The sequence below is a fragment of the Epinephelus moara genome, chromosome 2 (assembly GCF_006386435.1).
Source record: "Epinephelus moara isolate mb chromosome 2, YSFRI_EMoa_1.0, whole genome shotgun sequence".
NCBI lineage: Eukaryota > Metazoa > Chordata > Actinopteri > Perciformes > Serranidae > Epinephelus > Epinephelus moara.
Genome location: NC_065507.1, coordinates 38,984,079 through 39,002,650, shown reverse-complemented (window position 1 = coordinate 39,002,650; position 18,572 = coordinate 38,984,079). Strand labels below are relative to the sequence as shown.

General features: G+C 38.0%; 1 protein-coding gene across 1 annotated transcript; it reads left to right on the top strand.

Moving 5' to 3' along the window:
• Positions 1-2,986: 2,986 nt before the first annotated feature.
• On the top strand, positions 2,987-7,154 carry LOC126397488 (gap junction delta-2 protein). The gene is made up of 2 exons (XM_050056329.1): positions 2,987-3,123; positions 6,040-7,154. Exon 2 carries the CDS (start codon positions 6,048-6,050, stop codon positions 7,152-7,154), a length of 1,107 nt encoding a protein of 368 aa, XP_049912286.1. The 5' UTR covers positions 2,987-3,123; positions 6,040-6,047.
• Positions 7,155-18,572: the final 11,418 nt, after the last annotated feature.

Below are 18,572 nucleotides of genomic sequence, written 5' to 3'. Positions count from 1 at the left end.
ATCAAGACAGTGTCATAATGTACTAAAATATAGTAGGGGTAATATTTACTAATTTCTGTCTTAAGAAATACTCAAATAGATTGAACATACTGCCCATTTAGTGGATAATGATTAAAATACAGTTTTCATCTTCAAACATGCAAAAGAACAAACTTCAGACACTCCCGTAGAGGATCAGGAGTATCAGTAATATAGGTATAGAAGTAAAGGTATAAGTAAATATAACTTTTGTGTTTGTTTATGAAAAAAAATTAAACTTAAATAGTCTTTTAAAACAAACAAAACACATTCTCTCTAAGTACCTAGTGCCTGGATAAAATGTCAAACTGAAATTTTTCATGTAACTATATTTATCCTCACAAGCTTTTAAAAAAAAAAATTCAGGTGCAACTAACAGTTATTTGCATTATTGATCAAATAATTCATCAATTGTCAATTAATAGCATATTGCAGATTTTCTTGATTAATTGTTTTGTCTGTAAGATATCAGAAAATGAAAGATTTCCTTGAGTCCCAAGATGAAATCTTTAGATGTCCTGTTTTGTACAACCAACTGCTTTAAATCCAATGACATTTTATCTATCATGCATGACAAATAAAAACTCAAAAGTTCAACAGCCCCATCAACAACAATTAATTATTAATAAATAATAATTTATCCAGTTGTTTGTTGAAATTAATAATATAATGATTATAATATAATGAACTTGCACCTTCCATGTCTGCGACTGTTCCTTACAGTTAACTGTGAGACAGCAAAGACCAGGGAGCGAAAGACGTTTTACATGATTGTATTTTCATTTCATTTTATTCTTTACCTTGAGGACAGACATTTTTATCTAATGCAGTATAAATTAAAGCTGTGCTACAAGTCTATTATTGGGAAACTGTCACTTGTCAGTGCTGATGCACTTTCATTCTAAATGATGTGGAGATGGATAGCGTGTTCTTTAGTACACAGCTGGAATCAGGATGTGGTAAGCCTAAGAGGCAGGGGGAAACAGCTTTCCTGGTTTAATTAATAATAATACACTTTATTTTTACAGCACTTTTCAAAAGACAGTAACATAATTCCTTATTTAGTTAAACCACACTGCTATGAGGCAAATAAAATCAGCCAAAAACAATACAAAAATTAAATCAAATAAAAAAAGACAATATATAAAACACACACAGAGACACATATGAAATAAAAATAATGAAATACATATGACACAAAATGGGGCACTAACATTAATAGAAAGTTTTGTTTTCTTCAAGATATTTTTTGAGAAGTGATTTAGAAGATATCACTCATTCTGCAAGTCTCAAGAGCTCCAATAAACAACACTGAAGATGGAGTATGATATATGTTCGAAACAAGTAGATTTAATCAAAGTCTCAGAGTTGTACAAAATCATTGAATGTTCAGGATGAGTGATGCAGAAAGGTGTGTGACAAGGGGGGAAAGAACCCAAGTGTAATCAGGGCAGTCATGCATCATGGCCAGTGGACTGTCCTGAGAGAAAGAAAGAGATGAAGGACATGAGGACCAGGTCAAGAAAAGCGTAAGTCATGAAAAAGCAGCAAAGTCAAAAAAGATTTTTAAAAAATAAGGGAGAAAAATCAGATAGAAAGCATGATGAGTGGCCTATTGTCCGTGTAAGGACAAGTTTAAGCATTTTTAGCCACCATGATTAATTGTGCTGTTGAGGCAGAAAGGAAATCTGATTACATGGAAGTAGCTAGCTGTTGATTCTGTGAGAAAGCCCTCTTGAAGCCCTTTTCACTTTTTATTTTTAGAATTAGATTAGATAGAAGAGTTGAGTCTTATTTTCAATCCAGTACAAGGCAGAAATGCAACATTTTGAATGCAAACCCATAGTAAACACCAACAAAGACAAAGAAGTTTGCTACCATCCTGTTTAGTCTGTTCAGAGACCAAAAGCAAAACCTGTCCTCACTGTCAGTCCCACAGACAATACACTGAAGTGCTGGGCTCATGCCTAATCTGTTGTTTGTCTCACAGAAACAAAGCAAATAAGCACCAACATTTTCCCTTTTTTTAAAGTAAAGAACATAAATGTGAAATATATTCATTTCAATCTACTTGACTGTGATTCAGGTGAGGTTTACATCTAACCCTCACAACTGAGTTCCAGCCCAGAGTAAAGTGCACAATTTGTCACTGATGCTCTGCTTCCAGACCCAAGTCATCTGTGTTAGTTTGTAAAATTTAGAGGCTGCAGAAGATTCAATGGAGCAGCTGCTGGTGAAGACCCAAAACATTTCCTGTGATAATCAGTAAAATGATCGCCAAGGAAGTCCTGGGGATTATTAACTCTGATTATTGTTTATGGAAGTGGACCAGATTCCTGGACTTTCCACACACACACACACACACACACACACACACACACACACACACACACACACACACACACATATATATGTATGTATGTATATATATATATATATATATATATATATACTGAGAGCATTTTTTTTTTTTTTTTCAACTATGCCACTGTGTGTTGATTGGATGGAGAGCTTTGCTGGCTCCAGCTGAAATCTGCTGGTATTGTAGNCTGAGAGCATTTTTTTTTTTTTTTTCAACTATGCCACTGTGTGTTGATTGGATGGAGAGCTTTGCTGGCTCCAGCTGAAATCTGCTGGTATTGTAGTGTGCTCTGATTTGAAAATGTTTGAGGCATCATCTGGAAAACAAAGGCAATGTAGAATGATTTATTTCTCTCTAACTTGTACTTTTCGAGCTGGGTAAATACAGAACCTTTGCATAAGCCTGCATTGTGTCCCCTTTCTGGCTTGTTCCATACGCTTTTTGTTTGACTATTCCCGGCTGTTCAGAAAAGGAACAACCCCCTCTCCCCCTAACACACACACACACACACACATTTTGTTTTGAAATCTTTGTTGCACTGTACATTGACAGGCTTTGTAGCCACGTACCACAATGCCAGTTTCAGATAGACTAGCTCAATATGTGTGGTCAGCCTATTCTCCCTTACTACACTCAACAGGATTCATTTAATCAACGATTTAAGATTAAAAAAAGCCATGCAAACTGCATGGCGAAAGCTACTTTGTAAGGATTCATTCTGGAGAGCTCAAGTTTACATCAAGGTGAGTTCAAATTGCATTCTGTTGCCCTTCATTTGTATGCACTTTCTCCACAAGGTCTGTACTGTAAAACGCAAGTGTGTGTCTGAGAAGAAATACGATTGGAAATGTGTTACAAATATATACACATTTATACATGCACATTACTATCACTGCTATAGCTATCGTTATGGACACAGAGGACGTTCTCGCCATCCTGGGATTTTTACATAAGATTTTTATAGGTACATAATAATATATTGTCGATCAGTGAGCCTTCAGTTGAATTCAAAACTTTTTGGACTGTAAAATTAAAAGACATACATCAATACAGTAATACAATTCCCCAACAGGATTTCATTACTGGAAAAGTGAAGAAAAGTATAGAATCTTATCTATAACAATTAATTCCAGCAGAATTCATAATAAACTGATAAAAGTGACAATACAGTTTATTAGAGCCTGACTTTCATCTCACTGTGCAGATCCTCATTACATCAGTTATCATCATATTTTTGCTTTTACTGACTGATAACTTGGGTTGCAGATCGTTATCCAAGTTTCTGATCATTGTCTACGTGATGCCATGCGTTTGTGTACAATCCACAGTATCTCAGTTTCTGTCACAGTACACCAGCTAGCTTTATGGAAGTTGTTTGACAAAATGATCTTAACTTAGGATCCTCAGAGCTTTTAAGTTATGCCTTTAATTTGAAATCTCCATGGCACATCTGTATCACCATTTTCGTCCAAGCACACCTCTTTCCTAAACATTTAAACAATGTTAGCGGCATAGGGCCAGGCAAATAATGGTAAGCAGTCAAGAAAAAGACAATAGGGATATTTACTGATCTCAGGCCCCTGAACTGGATTGAATTAAAATCACATCGTGGCAGACTCTGTGATATCAGCAAAAATTCTATCATTGTCCAAAGAATTGATAGAATATTGTGTGGTATATAAACCTGGGATTTACACTCATAATACTTACGTCATCATTTAATGAACCCTGAGCCAACTGATAACTCCATTTACTGATGGATACTGCGACATAGATGACAACATGTATGTTTTCACTTTGCAATTGATGATTTTAAATCATTGATCATTGAATTATTGATCTAGATCCATGTATTGTTTCAACCCAACAAAGTATACTTTAGTTAGGTGATAACAGGTGTATCTGTTCGAAGATGGTCTCTGGTGTCAGATGTGAATGTCCCCCTTGATTTTTCTCTGGTGGTCTACTGACTCCTGGTTGATCATATGACAGAAGTTTCATTCTTAGGTGACAGCAGAGCCTTCTCTGACAACTAAGCATACTCCATTCACTAATGACGGCAGAAGAAAGCTGAAGTTGAAAGCTCTAGAAAAACTTAGAACTTAGAGAAAAACTTGTTCAAAACTACTGTTCTCAAGTTTTAGAATGGACTTTCACACACTTGGAAGTGGGTTGCTGCCACAGCTCACCGATTTTCCATGGAAATATAGCCAGCATTTTTTCAAAATGATATTTGCCCTAACAGCACTAAACAAAAATCATTTTGGCATGGTTCAATCCTCACCACGTGTCTCTGCTGTGAGCTCTTTACAGGCAATATGTTGACTCTCCCTCTGATCAAAACAGCACACATTGACACATCTTTCCTCTCTGATGTCTCCGTCAGTCACTCTGATACTAAGTTTCACCTTCAGTGGTGTAAATGTGCTCGAGAAATGATCGATTCCCCTGTAAACTATATTTTTATGAGAAGTGAGGTTCAACGAACAACAGAGTATGAACATGGTACTAACTAAATTTGAAGATTCACCTGTTTTTAGCTCGTATGGTTTTATGGCAATGCTAGATTATCAAACATTGATGTTTAAAAGGCGTGATGTTTTTTTTTGGCATGAAAGCATTTACACTATGAGTATGGTGAAGAATGTTGTTGAGATTAAACAACTTATTAGAAAAGCATCGTAATCCATTTGGCCACAAAGGCAAAGTGAACGCATTACTGAGTCAAGCAACAGGAAAGGCATATGTGAGAAGATGACCTGTGGATTGGAGAATTGCACTGAATGTGTTGAAAAATTTGGAATTTCATTGGACGATTATGCCAAAAAGTAAACATGTAAATAGTTACCTAAATTTAAATGGTAAAAGTAATAGTCATGTCATATTGCTAACCATTCCCTTAGTTTAGACTTCAACCCACTAATGGGATTAGAGTAGTTCTATGGTAGCGACTTGCAGCATACATCAGTCAGCCACAACAGTAAAACCACTGACAGGTGAAGTGAATAACATTGATCATCTCAGTACAATGCAATGTTCTGCTAGGAAACCTTAGGTCCTGGCATTCATGTGGATGCAGTTTGACATGCTGCAACACCCCCCAAACATTATTGCAGAACAAGAACAGTGCTCAGGAATGGACCAAGCAACACAAAATAGAGCTCAGGACATCGACCTGGCCTCCAAATTCTCCAAATCCCAATCCAATCAAGCACCTGTGGGACATGTCTGTACCCCACCTTGCAACCCACAGGACTAACGCCCTGGTGCCAGACACCCCAGGAAACCCACAGAGGTCCTGTATCCATGACAGTTCAGAGGCCCCACCGTGGATCAGACTTGGCTACCACCCATTCAAAATAATGCAAGCTGGTGTGACTTGGTAGTACATCTGAAACTGCTCACTGAAGCATATTAACTCATGTAAAGGAGAAAGGAAACATGCAGTTCATGTCTCAGATTATGCTGTTTTGTTTTAAACATTTCAATGTTGTTGATGGTTGATAACAATTGGACTAGTTTACAGTGGATAGCGTGTCATGAAATTCTTTCTGCTTCCAAAGAGGGGCAAGACAGAAAAAGTTTTAGAACCACTGATGTATACTAACATATCTTATTATTAATAACATTGTTAACATATCTTTTACTCTCTCTCTAAGGTTAAGCCATGGGTGACTGGTCTATACTGGGTCGCTTCCTGTCTGAGGTTCAAAACCACTCTACAGTGATCGGCAAGATCTGGCTCACCATGCTGCTCATTTTCCGCATCCTGCTGGTGGCCTTGGTGGGTGATGCTGTCTACAGTGACGAGCAGTCCAAGTTTACCTGTAACACCCAGCAGCCTGGATGCAATAATGTCTGTTACGACACCTTTGCTCCTGTTTCACATCTACGGTTCTGGGTCTTCCAAATTGTGCTGGTCTCCACCCCATCCATCTTCTACATAGTTTTTGTCCTGCATAAGATTGCCAAGGATGAGAAGCTGGATGGCCAAAGAGCACAGGTGGTAGCCCAGCGGCCTCCAAGACAAAGATGTGGGCACATGGGAAAGGATGGTGTGGAGGCCCTGAGGGTCGACATGCCCACCTACTGCCCTCATTACAGGGAGGAATGGGATGCAAGGGAGAGGGAACGAGTGGAACAAAACTCTCTGGGTGAGGATTATGGTGAGGTAGGAGAGGACCCCACTCAGCAGTCCAACCAGGTTCTGCTCATTTACATTCTTCATGTGTTACTAAGATCTGTCATGGAGATCACCTTCCTGGTGGGCCAGTACTTCTTGTTCGGGTTTGAGGTGCCTCACCTGTACCGCTGTGAGACCTACCCATGCCCTACACGTACAGACTGCTTTGTGTCACGTGCCACTGAGAAAACCATCTTCTTGAACTTCATGTTCAGCATCAGTTTGGGCTGCTTTGTGCTCAACATAGCAGAGCTCCACTACCTGGGCTGGGTCTACATTTTCCGCATCCTCTGCTCAGCCTGCTCCACCTGCTGTGGTCAGAAGAGGGACACCGTTAGACTGTACTCAAACCACAACCCCCTCCTGCTGCAGCTCAGGCATTCCCTGAGGGGTCAGCTGGTTTTGCAGACCCCAGCAGCCATGGCCCCAGAGAAGACTGGGGGTCTGCTCACACATACCCCAGCTATCTCTTTTGAGACGGACTCAACTGTGGAATGTACCTCCAAGAGAAGTCCAGAGAGCAGAGACAAGGTGAAGGTCAAGCTGGCTAACATGGCGAGGCTGGGACGGACTAAGAAGTCTTGGCTATAAGAATTATATTTTTCTGTAATGTCATTACAGAAATTTTTGAAAACAGGCCGAGAAAAGAACTTCTATGGCCTGAACCATACCCTACATAAACATGTCAATGTTGACACTTTGAGCTATAGAAAGGTAATGTAATGTATTTTTTTGATAAGAATGTGTCACCTGAAATTCTTAATGCAATGCAAGTGTTTAAAGCTTGACAGTGATGGGTGCTGAAGCAGGAGACAAAATTCAGCTGTTTCCCTTAGGCTTTTCACACTGCATTCTCTTAGCCCAGGCCATCCTCAGCCATCCATGCACATTGTTACCCCAGGGTTAACCTGAGCCCAGGGCTATACGATTCACACTGCATTTCTTCCAGCCCTGGGTTAAATGTCAGTTGGAACACGTAACTCATGTGAATATTCTAAAAGTCTGTTGTTTACTTACTCCTAATTCACAGTGGCATCTTTTAACCCCTGGTTAAAAGATGCCACTGTGTAACTCAGGGCTCCAGAGCAGGGCCAGCAAGCCTTAGGCCAAGAACAGTGTGAGAAGCTTGCTTTATTCCAGGTCCATGATACATAGAAACTGTATTCTTTATGTACCGTATACTTATTTTTATTGTATACAATTAGTATACAAGAAAAAAATATAGCATTTCATATTAACAGGAAACAATGCAATAACTGCCAATTACACTTAACAAAGAGAAAGCCAAAAAAAAAACCCAAAAAACTTAAGGGTGAGAAAGAAGAGTGGATGCAGTTTACTCTGTTGTAATGCAGAATGTATTCATTTCCCTTTTGTCAGTCCATTTCTGTCTGACAATTTATGTAGTTTTATGAAACTGACAAGTCAGCATTCGTACATACCTACCTACCTTTCCAGATATGTGGAATTACAAGAGTAGACTGGGTTTGAGCTTCTCTTTCAACTCCGTTTTTTTCATTCTTTACACAACAATTTCTGTCTCTTTTCATGTGTATAACTGAGTGCATCACTAAAATGTCCTTCCAGGAGTGACTGTGTGAAAATGTGTGCCATTATATTGAAATAATTATTGGGCATCCCCCCTTGCTACAATAGCTAGCTTTAAAGAACAGCTCTAAACATTTTTGCCTTCCAACATGGTTCTTTTCAGCCTTACATACCCCTTACTATTTAACCATACCGTATTTGCTGTATGCAGATATCGTAGAAAGCAGGAATTTGAAAAACTATTGCATTGAACGTAATCACAAATTCTACAATAGTGACAATCTAGCCCAGTGATAAGTTTAGTCATTCACCATTAACTTAGGTTACACCCTTCCTTTTGCTAATGAGGGTGTGAGATGCAGCTGAGCTGGAAGCTCTGAAAAATGTGGTAAAATGTATTATCAAATCAATATTGCCACCATATTATTCAGAAAGTAAAATGAAACACTCTCCACAGTTTTTAAGTTTTGCAGTTGTGAGCAGATTGTGCATTTCATAGTTTTTATGATATCAAACAAATCGTGTCGTCGTGTTATGTACTCAGTGTAAAGTTATGTACTTAGCATTAAATTACATAGGTTAGGTTTATGGAAGTTAAGTTAAGTAAGACATTGTAACATGATGATGACATACCTTTAAAACTCAAAGTCCACTTGGTTTTGTATGCAGCACAAACCTGTAAAGCTAACAAACATGCGGAAAGTCCTCTGTTTATATGAACCATCCACCACCCCAACCTGCCACCTGACACAGACTTTCCCTCTTTATACTACATCCTTTATTCCTGCCAGTGAATGGGTCATGTGATCGCTGCCTTCCTGATTACGTGGGTTGTATGCGAATATTAGTACTTTTCAGAGGTATACATACGAAGAGTGCATGTATGTGCATGACACCAGCCTGCTTGTAAGTACTGCAGTGTCGGACAATATTGAAGACCCACCAACAACCAATTAAAAAAATGAAGTATTTGTGGAGTGTATTAACCTTCATCACTTTCCCCTCATGAACACACCAAACACCCAAAACCTGTGTAGAAATAATATGTAGTACGAAAATTGGAAACAGGATTTTCAGTCTTTGATAATGTTACTGTCTGAGTGTTCAGGTATTTTACATCCGCAGAAATGTAAAAATGCATGTTGAGATTGTAATGTGGTGCCAGGCAGTGGTTTTTTGCATACTTTGGTAGAGTGCACACTTTAAGACAGACATAGCATATTTTCTCATATGTGGCACATGAATCATGTATTTATTTTTAATTCATTTTCTTTACTGGCATTTAAGATAGAAGCACTTTTATTAAATGTTTTTAGAAATGATGGAATTCCATTAATGGTGCCTTTCAAAATTTTAAAGTAATTTATTTGTTTATTTATTTTAGAAGGTTTTAGTGTGCCATAGAACAAGTATAATTTTTTACTGTGAGATTTATTTTAATACTGTAATTATTTTCTTGGCCCCATATATGATAAGCAGGATATCTGCTCTGTTTGTGTTGTCCACCTTCCATTTAGTCATAGAAGAGGTTTATATATTTCCACCTAATAACTAAAAAACTGGAAACAGTTACAGCACAATCCAAAGACATACTAAGATTCCCTTTCTTAAAATTATCAGTCAAAGATATACCAAACTGCTGGCACAAACCTGGTGGAAAACAATGTTTTCTATATATTTTGCAAACAGTTACGCTGTGGTTTTATACGTATGGGGAGTTCTAATTGTTATTCTGCAGTGCATTCCTGACAGCTGTTTTTTTTTATTTACAGTGATTATTCAACAGCAATTAGCCAATGTACACATCTAAAACACTAAAACATCACTTTGTACCTACATCCTTGTACTGTATGTGCCAGATGTCTCTGCTGCTTCTGCTGTGTTCTGCTGCTGTATCTAGATTTTTAGATGGTGGAAATGTATTTTTGTACTGAAATGAAACAGAAGAGAGACACATATTGAAAGCCAATGAGTTCACTATTTGTTTCAATTCCCCTGGCTTTACAAAAGCCACCAGGTGTTTAAACACACATGATGCCACCAGGCATGTCAAAACGGTTGGTCCTCTTGATTGCCAATAGGCATTTAATAAGTGCCACCAGGTGTTTCGAGATGTTTGGTCCTTTTAATAACCACCAACTTTTTTAAAAGCGCCACCAGGCATATAACCATGTGCGACGCCACCAGCCTTTCATAGAGGCTTGGTAGTGTTTATGAAGCCCCTGGTGGCGTTTGGCAATGTTTTCTTTCACAGCCAATAAATCTAAACTTCATTCACTACTCTGAAAGAAGAATGGCAGACCACATTAACCAAGCACTGATCTCCTTTGCTTTTTGTTTGGGTAACCTAAAGAAATTCCCAAGCATGCACTTGGGATTTTATTTATTTGTCTATTCATTTATAGATGTGATTGTATGTCCCAATATGTCAAATAGAGCGTAGTTATGGCAGCCATTTAATAATAAATAAATGGTTGTCTGCTGCCACCCTCAGGACTGTAACAGTAACAGCAGGCAAGTATCTTATCCCGGTCAACAAGCACAAATGAAAAGCCTTTGCCTAAGATTAAGGACAGATAAGGTAAAAAGCAATTTCCATTAGAAAAGTAAGTTAATTGCAGTGACCTCAAGGTACTGCATAAAAAGCTTTTGTCTGTTTGCTTGCATAGGCATAGTTTTGCAAAAGAAAAGTGACAACGTGGCATCTAGACAATAGCCATCGACAAAAGGAGCAGAGAAATTTGATAAAACTGCAACTAAAATTTACTGCCACTAGTAATTATCAAATTAGCACAATTACAGTTTGTTTTGTTTTTGAAGTGACAATAGAGTAATTTAGATGTTTTCACTTAATTTATCATCACAGAGGACTGTAATAGAGAGCCTTGCGGACATTTTGGACGAGTTGTGAGAGATTGGTACATGAACCAAATGTGATGGACTTCGACTTGAAACACATTGAAACAGAGGAGGAGGACCTGCAACAGAGATATAAAAAAATCTAATGGCGAGGAAAAAAACACGACTTATAGAATGTTAATATGAAATGGTAAGTAATGAAATAACAAAGTAATACTGCTGTCAGCTGTAAGGATAGAGTGGCAGTATTTCAGAACAAAGAAAAATTAATCAGGTACATCTGAACATTTAACCCTTCTGGGTGCACCATTATTTCCACTTGACATAAATACATGAAGAAAAACTTGAATACAGTGTACATGAGGAGTTCATTACTTCCTCCTATGGTATTAATACAACACATTCTTACCCCAACTCATCAAATCCTACCATTTTGTCAGTGGCCCTACAGGATCATAATATGACGTGGTGGGTAGCCTTCTGCGTTTGTTTTGGATGTTCAGGGACAGCGTGTCACATTACACTTGTTATCTGCATTGTGTCTTTTCAAAATACACATAATTACGTTTTTATAGGAAATGTACAGTTTTGGCTCAAAAAATCCATACAGTCTTTTTCACATTGGTTAAACTCTTTATTTTTAGGTTTACTTCCTTAAGTGTAGGCAGCAAAAGTCCATCATTAGATTTAGAAAAAAACATCCTGGTTTGGCTTAAAATAAGTACGGTTGTTTCTAATGTAATATCACAGCCTTAACGTAGCATGCTACACATACTAACACACTATGTTATTATTAAAATAACCCCATTGATTTTTGTTTTAACATGGGAAATGAACAGGCCATCCACCCGCCCTATACTGTCTTGCTCAGTACACTGTAGTAATTGCCCACTGGGTCAAAAACAGCTGCTGCCCACACCGCCACAAAACGTACAGTACCTTTTTCGATATGTGACGCCAAGGTCAACTGACACCAAGGTCGACTGACAAAACAGTGGTATTTGATGAGTTGGGCTGTTGCTGTGACACAGCTGTGTGAAACAGTTATTTCCTGGTGTGTATTTTACTGCCGCAAAGTGGTGGTATTTGATGAGTTGGAAGTGAGAACTGGCTGATTGATAAGCGATGCTCATAACCATTTATATCTTATTTCTTCACTTAATTTGTCAAGCTTTTTTTTCCCCTATTTCAGTACATGAATAAATTATGTAATGTACAATATCAATATATCTGCATACAACCGTTTGTATGATATCTAACACATAAGCACCCTATAAATGGCGTTACATACTTAACAATAAGTTACAGAGGTTAGGTTTAGGCAGGTAAAGTCAGGTCTAGGAAAAGAAACATGGTGACAGTGTACCCTATAATAACTCAAAGTTCACTTGGTTTCACATGTTGCTGATCACCGGTGTCCTGAGGGAAAGTCCTGTGTTTGTTTGACCCATCTACCATCCCAACCTGCCTCCTAATGCAAACTTTCGCTCTTTGTGGTATGTTCACACTGAACGTGAAGCGAATTTTCGCAGCATGTTATTCACCCAAATACAGCCACTGGAGTGTAATTTGGAATATTTTGCAATTGCCGAATATTCATCCTTAACAGCTGTGCTAATAGTTGTGCTAGCTAGCTTGTGCTTATAAATCAGTACTCTTTGCTTGCAAGTTAAAAACTTTTGCTTGCAGATCAGTCCTCTTTGCTTGCGAGTTAAAAACTTTTGCTTGCAGATCAGTCCTCTTTGCTTGCCAGTTAAAAACTTTTGCTTGCAGGTCAGTCCTCTTTGCTTGCGAGTTAAAGTTTCGATTGCAAGTTCAACTGCACGTAATGGGCGGGGCCTACACTGATGGATGAGAGAAGAGTTTCTATTGGTGGGTTTGTATGGAGCTACATTTGTTTCTTTATTATTCAATCAAACAGAGTAGGTTTTGCAATCAAAAAAAGATTTGAGAGCAAAAGTATCAATATTGCAATCAAAATTTTTTTTATTGCAAGTGAAAAAATGATTGATTAAAAAGCTGAACCTGGTGGGCGGGGCCTAAACTGAAAGCTGTAAGACACGTCTCTATTGGCCAGTCTCAATCGGAATGACAGCTTGCAAAGCATTTTTTTTTCTTCTTCTCTTGGTTGGTGGATTGCAAACAATTTAAAGGTGCATACCGCCACCTACTGTACAAGAGTGTGCAACATCATATCATTTAGCCTGTCTCTTAAATTCTACTTATCAGCTTAGTACGCTTGCAAAGCAACATGGGAGTTCTGTAGTTCACGGGGGAGCTGTAGGCGAAAATCAATTCTGAAACCAAAGTTTTTCGGCCTCAGGTTTCCAAAAAAAGTTCGTCCACACGAGTGGTGTGATAAAAAAAATATGATATCCACACAAAACCGCAAAACCCGCTAACAAGTGATGTAATACACATGCCAAAGCAGTAGGTGGCGATGCCCACTCAATTGTGACATTATTGTATGCATATGATATCAATTTTGTATCTTTACAGATACCATACAGATACCCCCCATTCAATTTAAAGCAGAACTGATTTGAGTAAAGGCACAAGAGCAAATCTGGGTATATATATGGTTGGTTCTTCAGTTGGCAGTTACACCTAGAGTAAAGCTACTGAAGACCAGCAAAATCAGTTTGTTTTCATTTATTCTTTCAGGTGGGTAAATGTCACCTAAGCACCTTCAGATTTTAGTAGTGTAGCCTTTGTAGATAACTTGTTTATATAGTTTGTATTGTGCTTCGTGATATTGTTTGAGGGAACTGTAACATAAGGTAACTGCATACAAGTGGATGCAACTGTCACTAATGCTAGCGTAGTTCCTCAGGGATTAAAGCTGTTATTACTTTAATTTTGACAATCTAACCTGTGACAACACATTAGCTAAGGTTGTAAGGACTGTAACTGTTGGTAGCTGTTGTTGATTTTGTTTAAATATGTTGAATTATAATTTTATGGGTTATTGTTTGTCAGACGATTGAGCTAAGCTAACTAACGCTAACGTCAGCTTGCCATAGCAACGATAAACATTCACATACAGGCTAAGTGCAGAGTGCACAATCAAGCTTCATTGTAAATATAGTTAAGATACATTGTATTTAACACAGGATGTGGGATTTTAGTAGTTAGTAAACTTTTAGAAAAGAGCTATTTACTGTCGCTCTGATGTAAAACAATGGAGACAGATAATAAAATACTGTGGTTATCCCATCTACAGCAACAAACAGCCAAATCGCATAGAATAATACATGGTATCAGAAGTACACGGGTCCGTGTGCCTAATAATAGCAAGAATGTTTTATTTAAACTGGTGCATGTAGATTGCTTTTGTTTAGCCAGGGCAGAACTATTCGACTGTGTAACAGTCACTACCATCGTTGCCCCGGGGTGTAGCAGTAATGCAGACTGTCGAGCGTTTCCAGTGGGAGAAAGGGAATCGTGGGTGTAGCCCGCTCTGTATGTATGGAGCCATGTCAAACCCACCAATAGAAACTCTTCTCTCATCCATCCGCGTAGGCCCCGCCCATTAAGTGCAGTTGAACTTGCAAGCAAAACTTAAACTTGCAAGCAAAGAGGACTGATCTGCAAGCAAAAGTTTTTAACTTGCAAGCAAAGAGTACTGATTTATAAGCAAAATGATCACACGTTTTTACTTACAAACTTGATTTTTGATTTGCAGTTCAAGAAATATGCTCTCAAAACAGTTCTATATGATTGCAACAAAAATGTGAAAAGCATTGAGAAGTATTTTAATTTAATCAATGTAGGCTGAAGGATGACTTGTTCAGATGGTGGGCTCAGGACTTGTCCAGCAGATGGCAGTAGAAGACAGCAAGAGACAGGCTGCAGTTTCAACATCAATCTTTGTGAACATACAGCACATATACATGCAACTCCAGACTGACAGTAGCATATGTTTTCTAACAGTAACGTTTCTATTACTATTACAACTGCTACTTTTTAAATTATAATGCAAAATAAAAGTAAACAAACTAAGGACTTATTGTCATCTCAGGTGACATGGGACTACTATTTTTTCATTGTTGTTTTTATTTTGTTTTAGTTTTGTTTTTTTTTTTGTTTTTTTTTAAATTGTAGAAATGGCCTAGAATAAGCAATAAAAATGTTGGAACTTTTTTCACACAGACTCACATGTGCGTGAGTGACACACACACACACACACACACAAAATAAAGAGAAACTTGCATAAACCAGTGGGGCACTGAGAAACATTTACAAATGCATTACATTCTTCATGTACTAATACTTAATGCCTACCTTTATAACATGACAACTGTACATTCTACTTTAACCTTGTTGCAGTAGATTTAAATGTTAAACTGAAGACCTCTATTTGGGTCTTACACTGTCCGATAATGAAGGATACGTGGAAATCACAAGTGAAATGAATGATGGAATATTATCTGCAATAATTACCCATAAACTAACCAATTTTCTAATCTGTGTTCAATTAGCTGTAATGCACCAGTGGTGTAAAATAGACGTCATAAAATCAGGACTATGAATAAAAACAAAAATTCAAAGTGGTAATGTTATGGTATAATTTGAATGAATTATGTCACATTTCATATGCAAGTAAAAATCATCTTGATTAATAAAAGTGACATAACAACTTTGAAAATGAAATGTTCTTGCTCAGATTTTCTGTACCACCAACTGAATGCAAGTTCACTTGTAAGAAGAGAACTAACCATAGATCTTCTGTGGATCTAGGGTGTCTCAAATCCCTCTGTCTCATCATGTTATCACAGTCAGCCTCACTGATGTTGAAATCGGGGCTCTGTGGGGGCCATACCATAACTTCCAGGACTCCTTGTTCTTCTTTACACTGAAGATGGTTCTTAATGACATTGGCTGTATGTTTGGGATCGTTGTCCTGCTGCAGAATAAATTTGGGGCCGAGCAGACGCCTCCCTGATAGTATTGCATGATGGTTAGTACCTGCCTGTATTTCTCAGCATTGAGGACACCATTATCATCATGACCAAATTTCCAACTCCATTTGCAGAAATGCAGCCCCAAACTTACATGGAACCTCCACCATGCTTCACTTTTGCTACAGCCAGATATTTCAAATTTTGATTCATCAGTCCAGAGCACCTGCTGCCATTTTTCTGCACCCTAGTTCCTATGTTTTCGTGCATGAGTCGCTTGGGCTTGTTTCCATATGAGAGGTAGGGCTTTTTGGCCCCAATTCCTCCATGAAAACCACTTCTGGCAAGACTTCTTCGGACAGTAGATGGGTGTACCTGGGTCCCACTGGTTTCTGCTAATTCTGAGCTGATGGCACTGCTGGACATCTTCCGATTTCAAAGGGAAGTTAGCATAATGTGTCTTTCATCTGCTGCACTAAGTTTCCATGGGCGACCACTGCGTTTATTCTCCTCAACATTGCCCATTTCTTTGTGTTTCTTTAAAAGAGCTTGAACAACACATCTTGAAACCCCAGTCTGCTTTGAAATCTTTGCTTGGAGGACCTTGCTGATGCAGTATAACTACCTTGTCATGAAACTATCTTCAACAACCTCACCTTGGTAGCAGAGTTTGGCTGTTCCTCACCCAATTTTAAGCCTCCTACACAGTTGCTTCTGTTTCAATTAATGACTGTGTTTCAACCAACATATCAAATTGATGATCATTAGCACCTGTTTGGTATAATTGGTTAATCGTACACCTGACTATGATCCTACAAAATCCCTGACTTTGTGCAAGTGTACCTAGAAGTATTGATGCTGTTTTAAAGGCAAAGGGTGGTCAAATGACCAAATACTGATTTGATGTAGATTTTCTTCTGTTTGCTCACTTTGCATTTCGTAAATCAATAGAAATAGACAATTAAACTTTAAATTTCTGAAAGCATTCTTACTTGAGAGCTTTTTTTCCACACCTGCCAAAATGTTATTCACAGCACTGTATAATGTATCCCCTCAGTTGAGAATCTGTATCACTCATAGTGAATATCATCAGGAAAATCTAATGGATCTATTCGGTCTCTAAACACTCTCCACTCACCCCTCAATGAGATACCAATAACAGTTTAAGCGCTGGTGATTAAATTCTGAAAAAATAAAAAATCTCACATTATTCTGCTGATTTCGCACATATTGTCAAACATTTTGGTGACAGTTGGTTAAAATGAAATGAAAGACATGGACATGTAGTTAATTAATTTTGCATATTCTTAAAAATACAGAGTAACGGACTTCTGAATTGGCTATAGGTTATATGGCAAATTTTTGTCACAATTCAGTATATGTGATGAAAAAAAATCAGCTCTGTAAGATGTACTGGTAGTATTATGATATTTTGAAGTTCAGAATGTGAAATGTCTGGAAATTTAGATTTATTGTAATAAGCCACAACCTCTTTAAGCAATCACTTCTAAATTTTGTCATGTCAACTGAGACATGACCCTGGATGGTATAAAGTTAATTTCATACAAATCTCTGTAGTTGATTGTAAGATATAAACTTTTTGCATTTGTAGCGCACCCTAGTGGACAATTTGAATAAAACTTTCAGGGTATGATTCAGCTACTTCAGTTTATTGGTCAATATCATCAAAATGCAATGAGATGCCTGTCTTTACCAGTTCGGTTAAGTTAAAAAAGATAAGATAAGATATATTCACTGACCTCGCTATAATCCAGTGTATTGTCCTCAAAACTACTGTGTTGTGTTCCCTGATTATATTATTCCTACTTTATAACACTAGGTGGCAGTGTCATAAAGCAGATATTGATGTGACCTATACAGAGTAAGAGTGAGAGATTCAAGATGGCGACTACTGAAATGTACGTGTCCGCTATGATCTGCTGCTGGAAAAATGTTTTTGCTGTACTGCCGGTCTGTTAAGTAAACAGGATTTTGTTCTGCACTCCGGCCTTGTTATTCGTGTGCCAACACTACATACTGCAAACAACAATGGTCTCCTGCGCTTGTACTTTATAACTCCGCTTCTTTGGCTTCGTAACACAGGCCTTAGGGAGTGGTAGGTCTATCGGTATGGAGTAAGCCAGTTAACTATACAGACATTGAGAATAATCTACTACACAATGGTGCTTTTTAATTATTATCCAAATAATATATTATTATTATTATATAGATTATTTGTTGTATTATTTAAAAATATACATTGGATGGATAGGTGTATATTGTAAGTGTGTGACGAAGCAAAAAGCGATGTCTGAAGCTGGGTCAGATGGCTCCAGACCTTGCCTCCAACACCTTTGGTTGAACTCACCCTTACTCAAAAATGTATCTTAGCATCAAAAGGATAGTACTCAGAAAATCACTGGAGACACTTAGAATTAGGTGCAACCGAGTTTAATGTGTTCACAAGCAACAACATACAACTCATGAGTCAAGCTCCGCAACCAGACTGAAAACTCATTCTCTGTGCTCTTCCTTTTATGCAGGTGGAGATTCTGCTGAATCTCCACCGTTTTTCCTTAATCCTTCACACATGAGCTAGAATATAATGGTGTAATGTCTTGGCATGTTTGGATATGATCTCACCATGGATGAGTCAGAACCTAATGGTTCATTAGCATTTCTTCTTCCAGCTTTTTAATTA

Excerpts from the sequence above, each read along its gene's own strand:
- LOC126397488 (XM_050056329.1), top strand. The coding sequence starts at position 6,048 with ATGGGTGACTGGTCTATACTGGGTCGCTTCCTGTCTGAGGTTCAAAAC.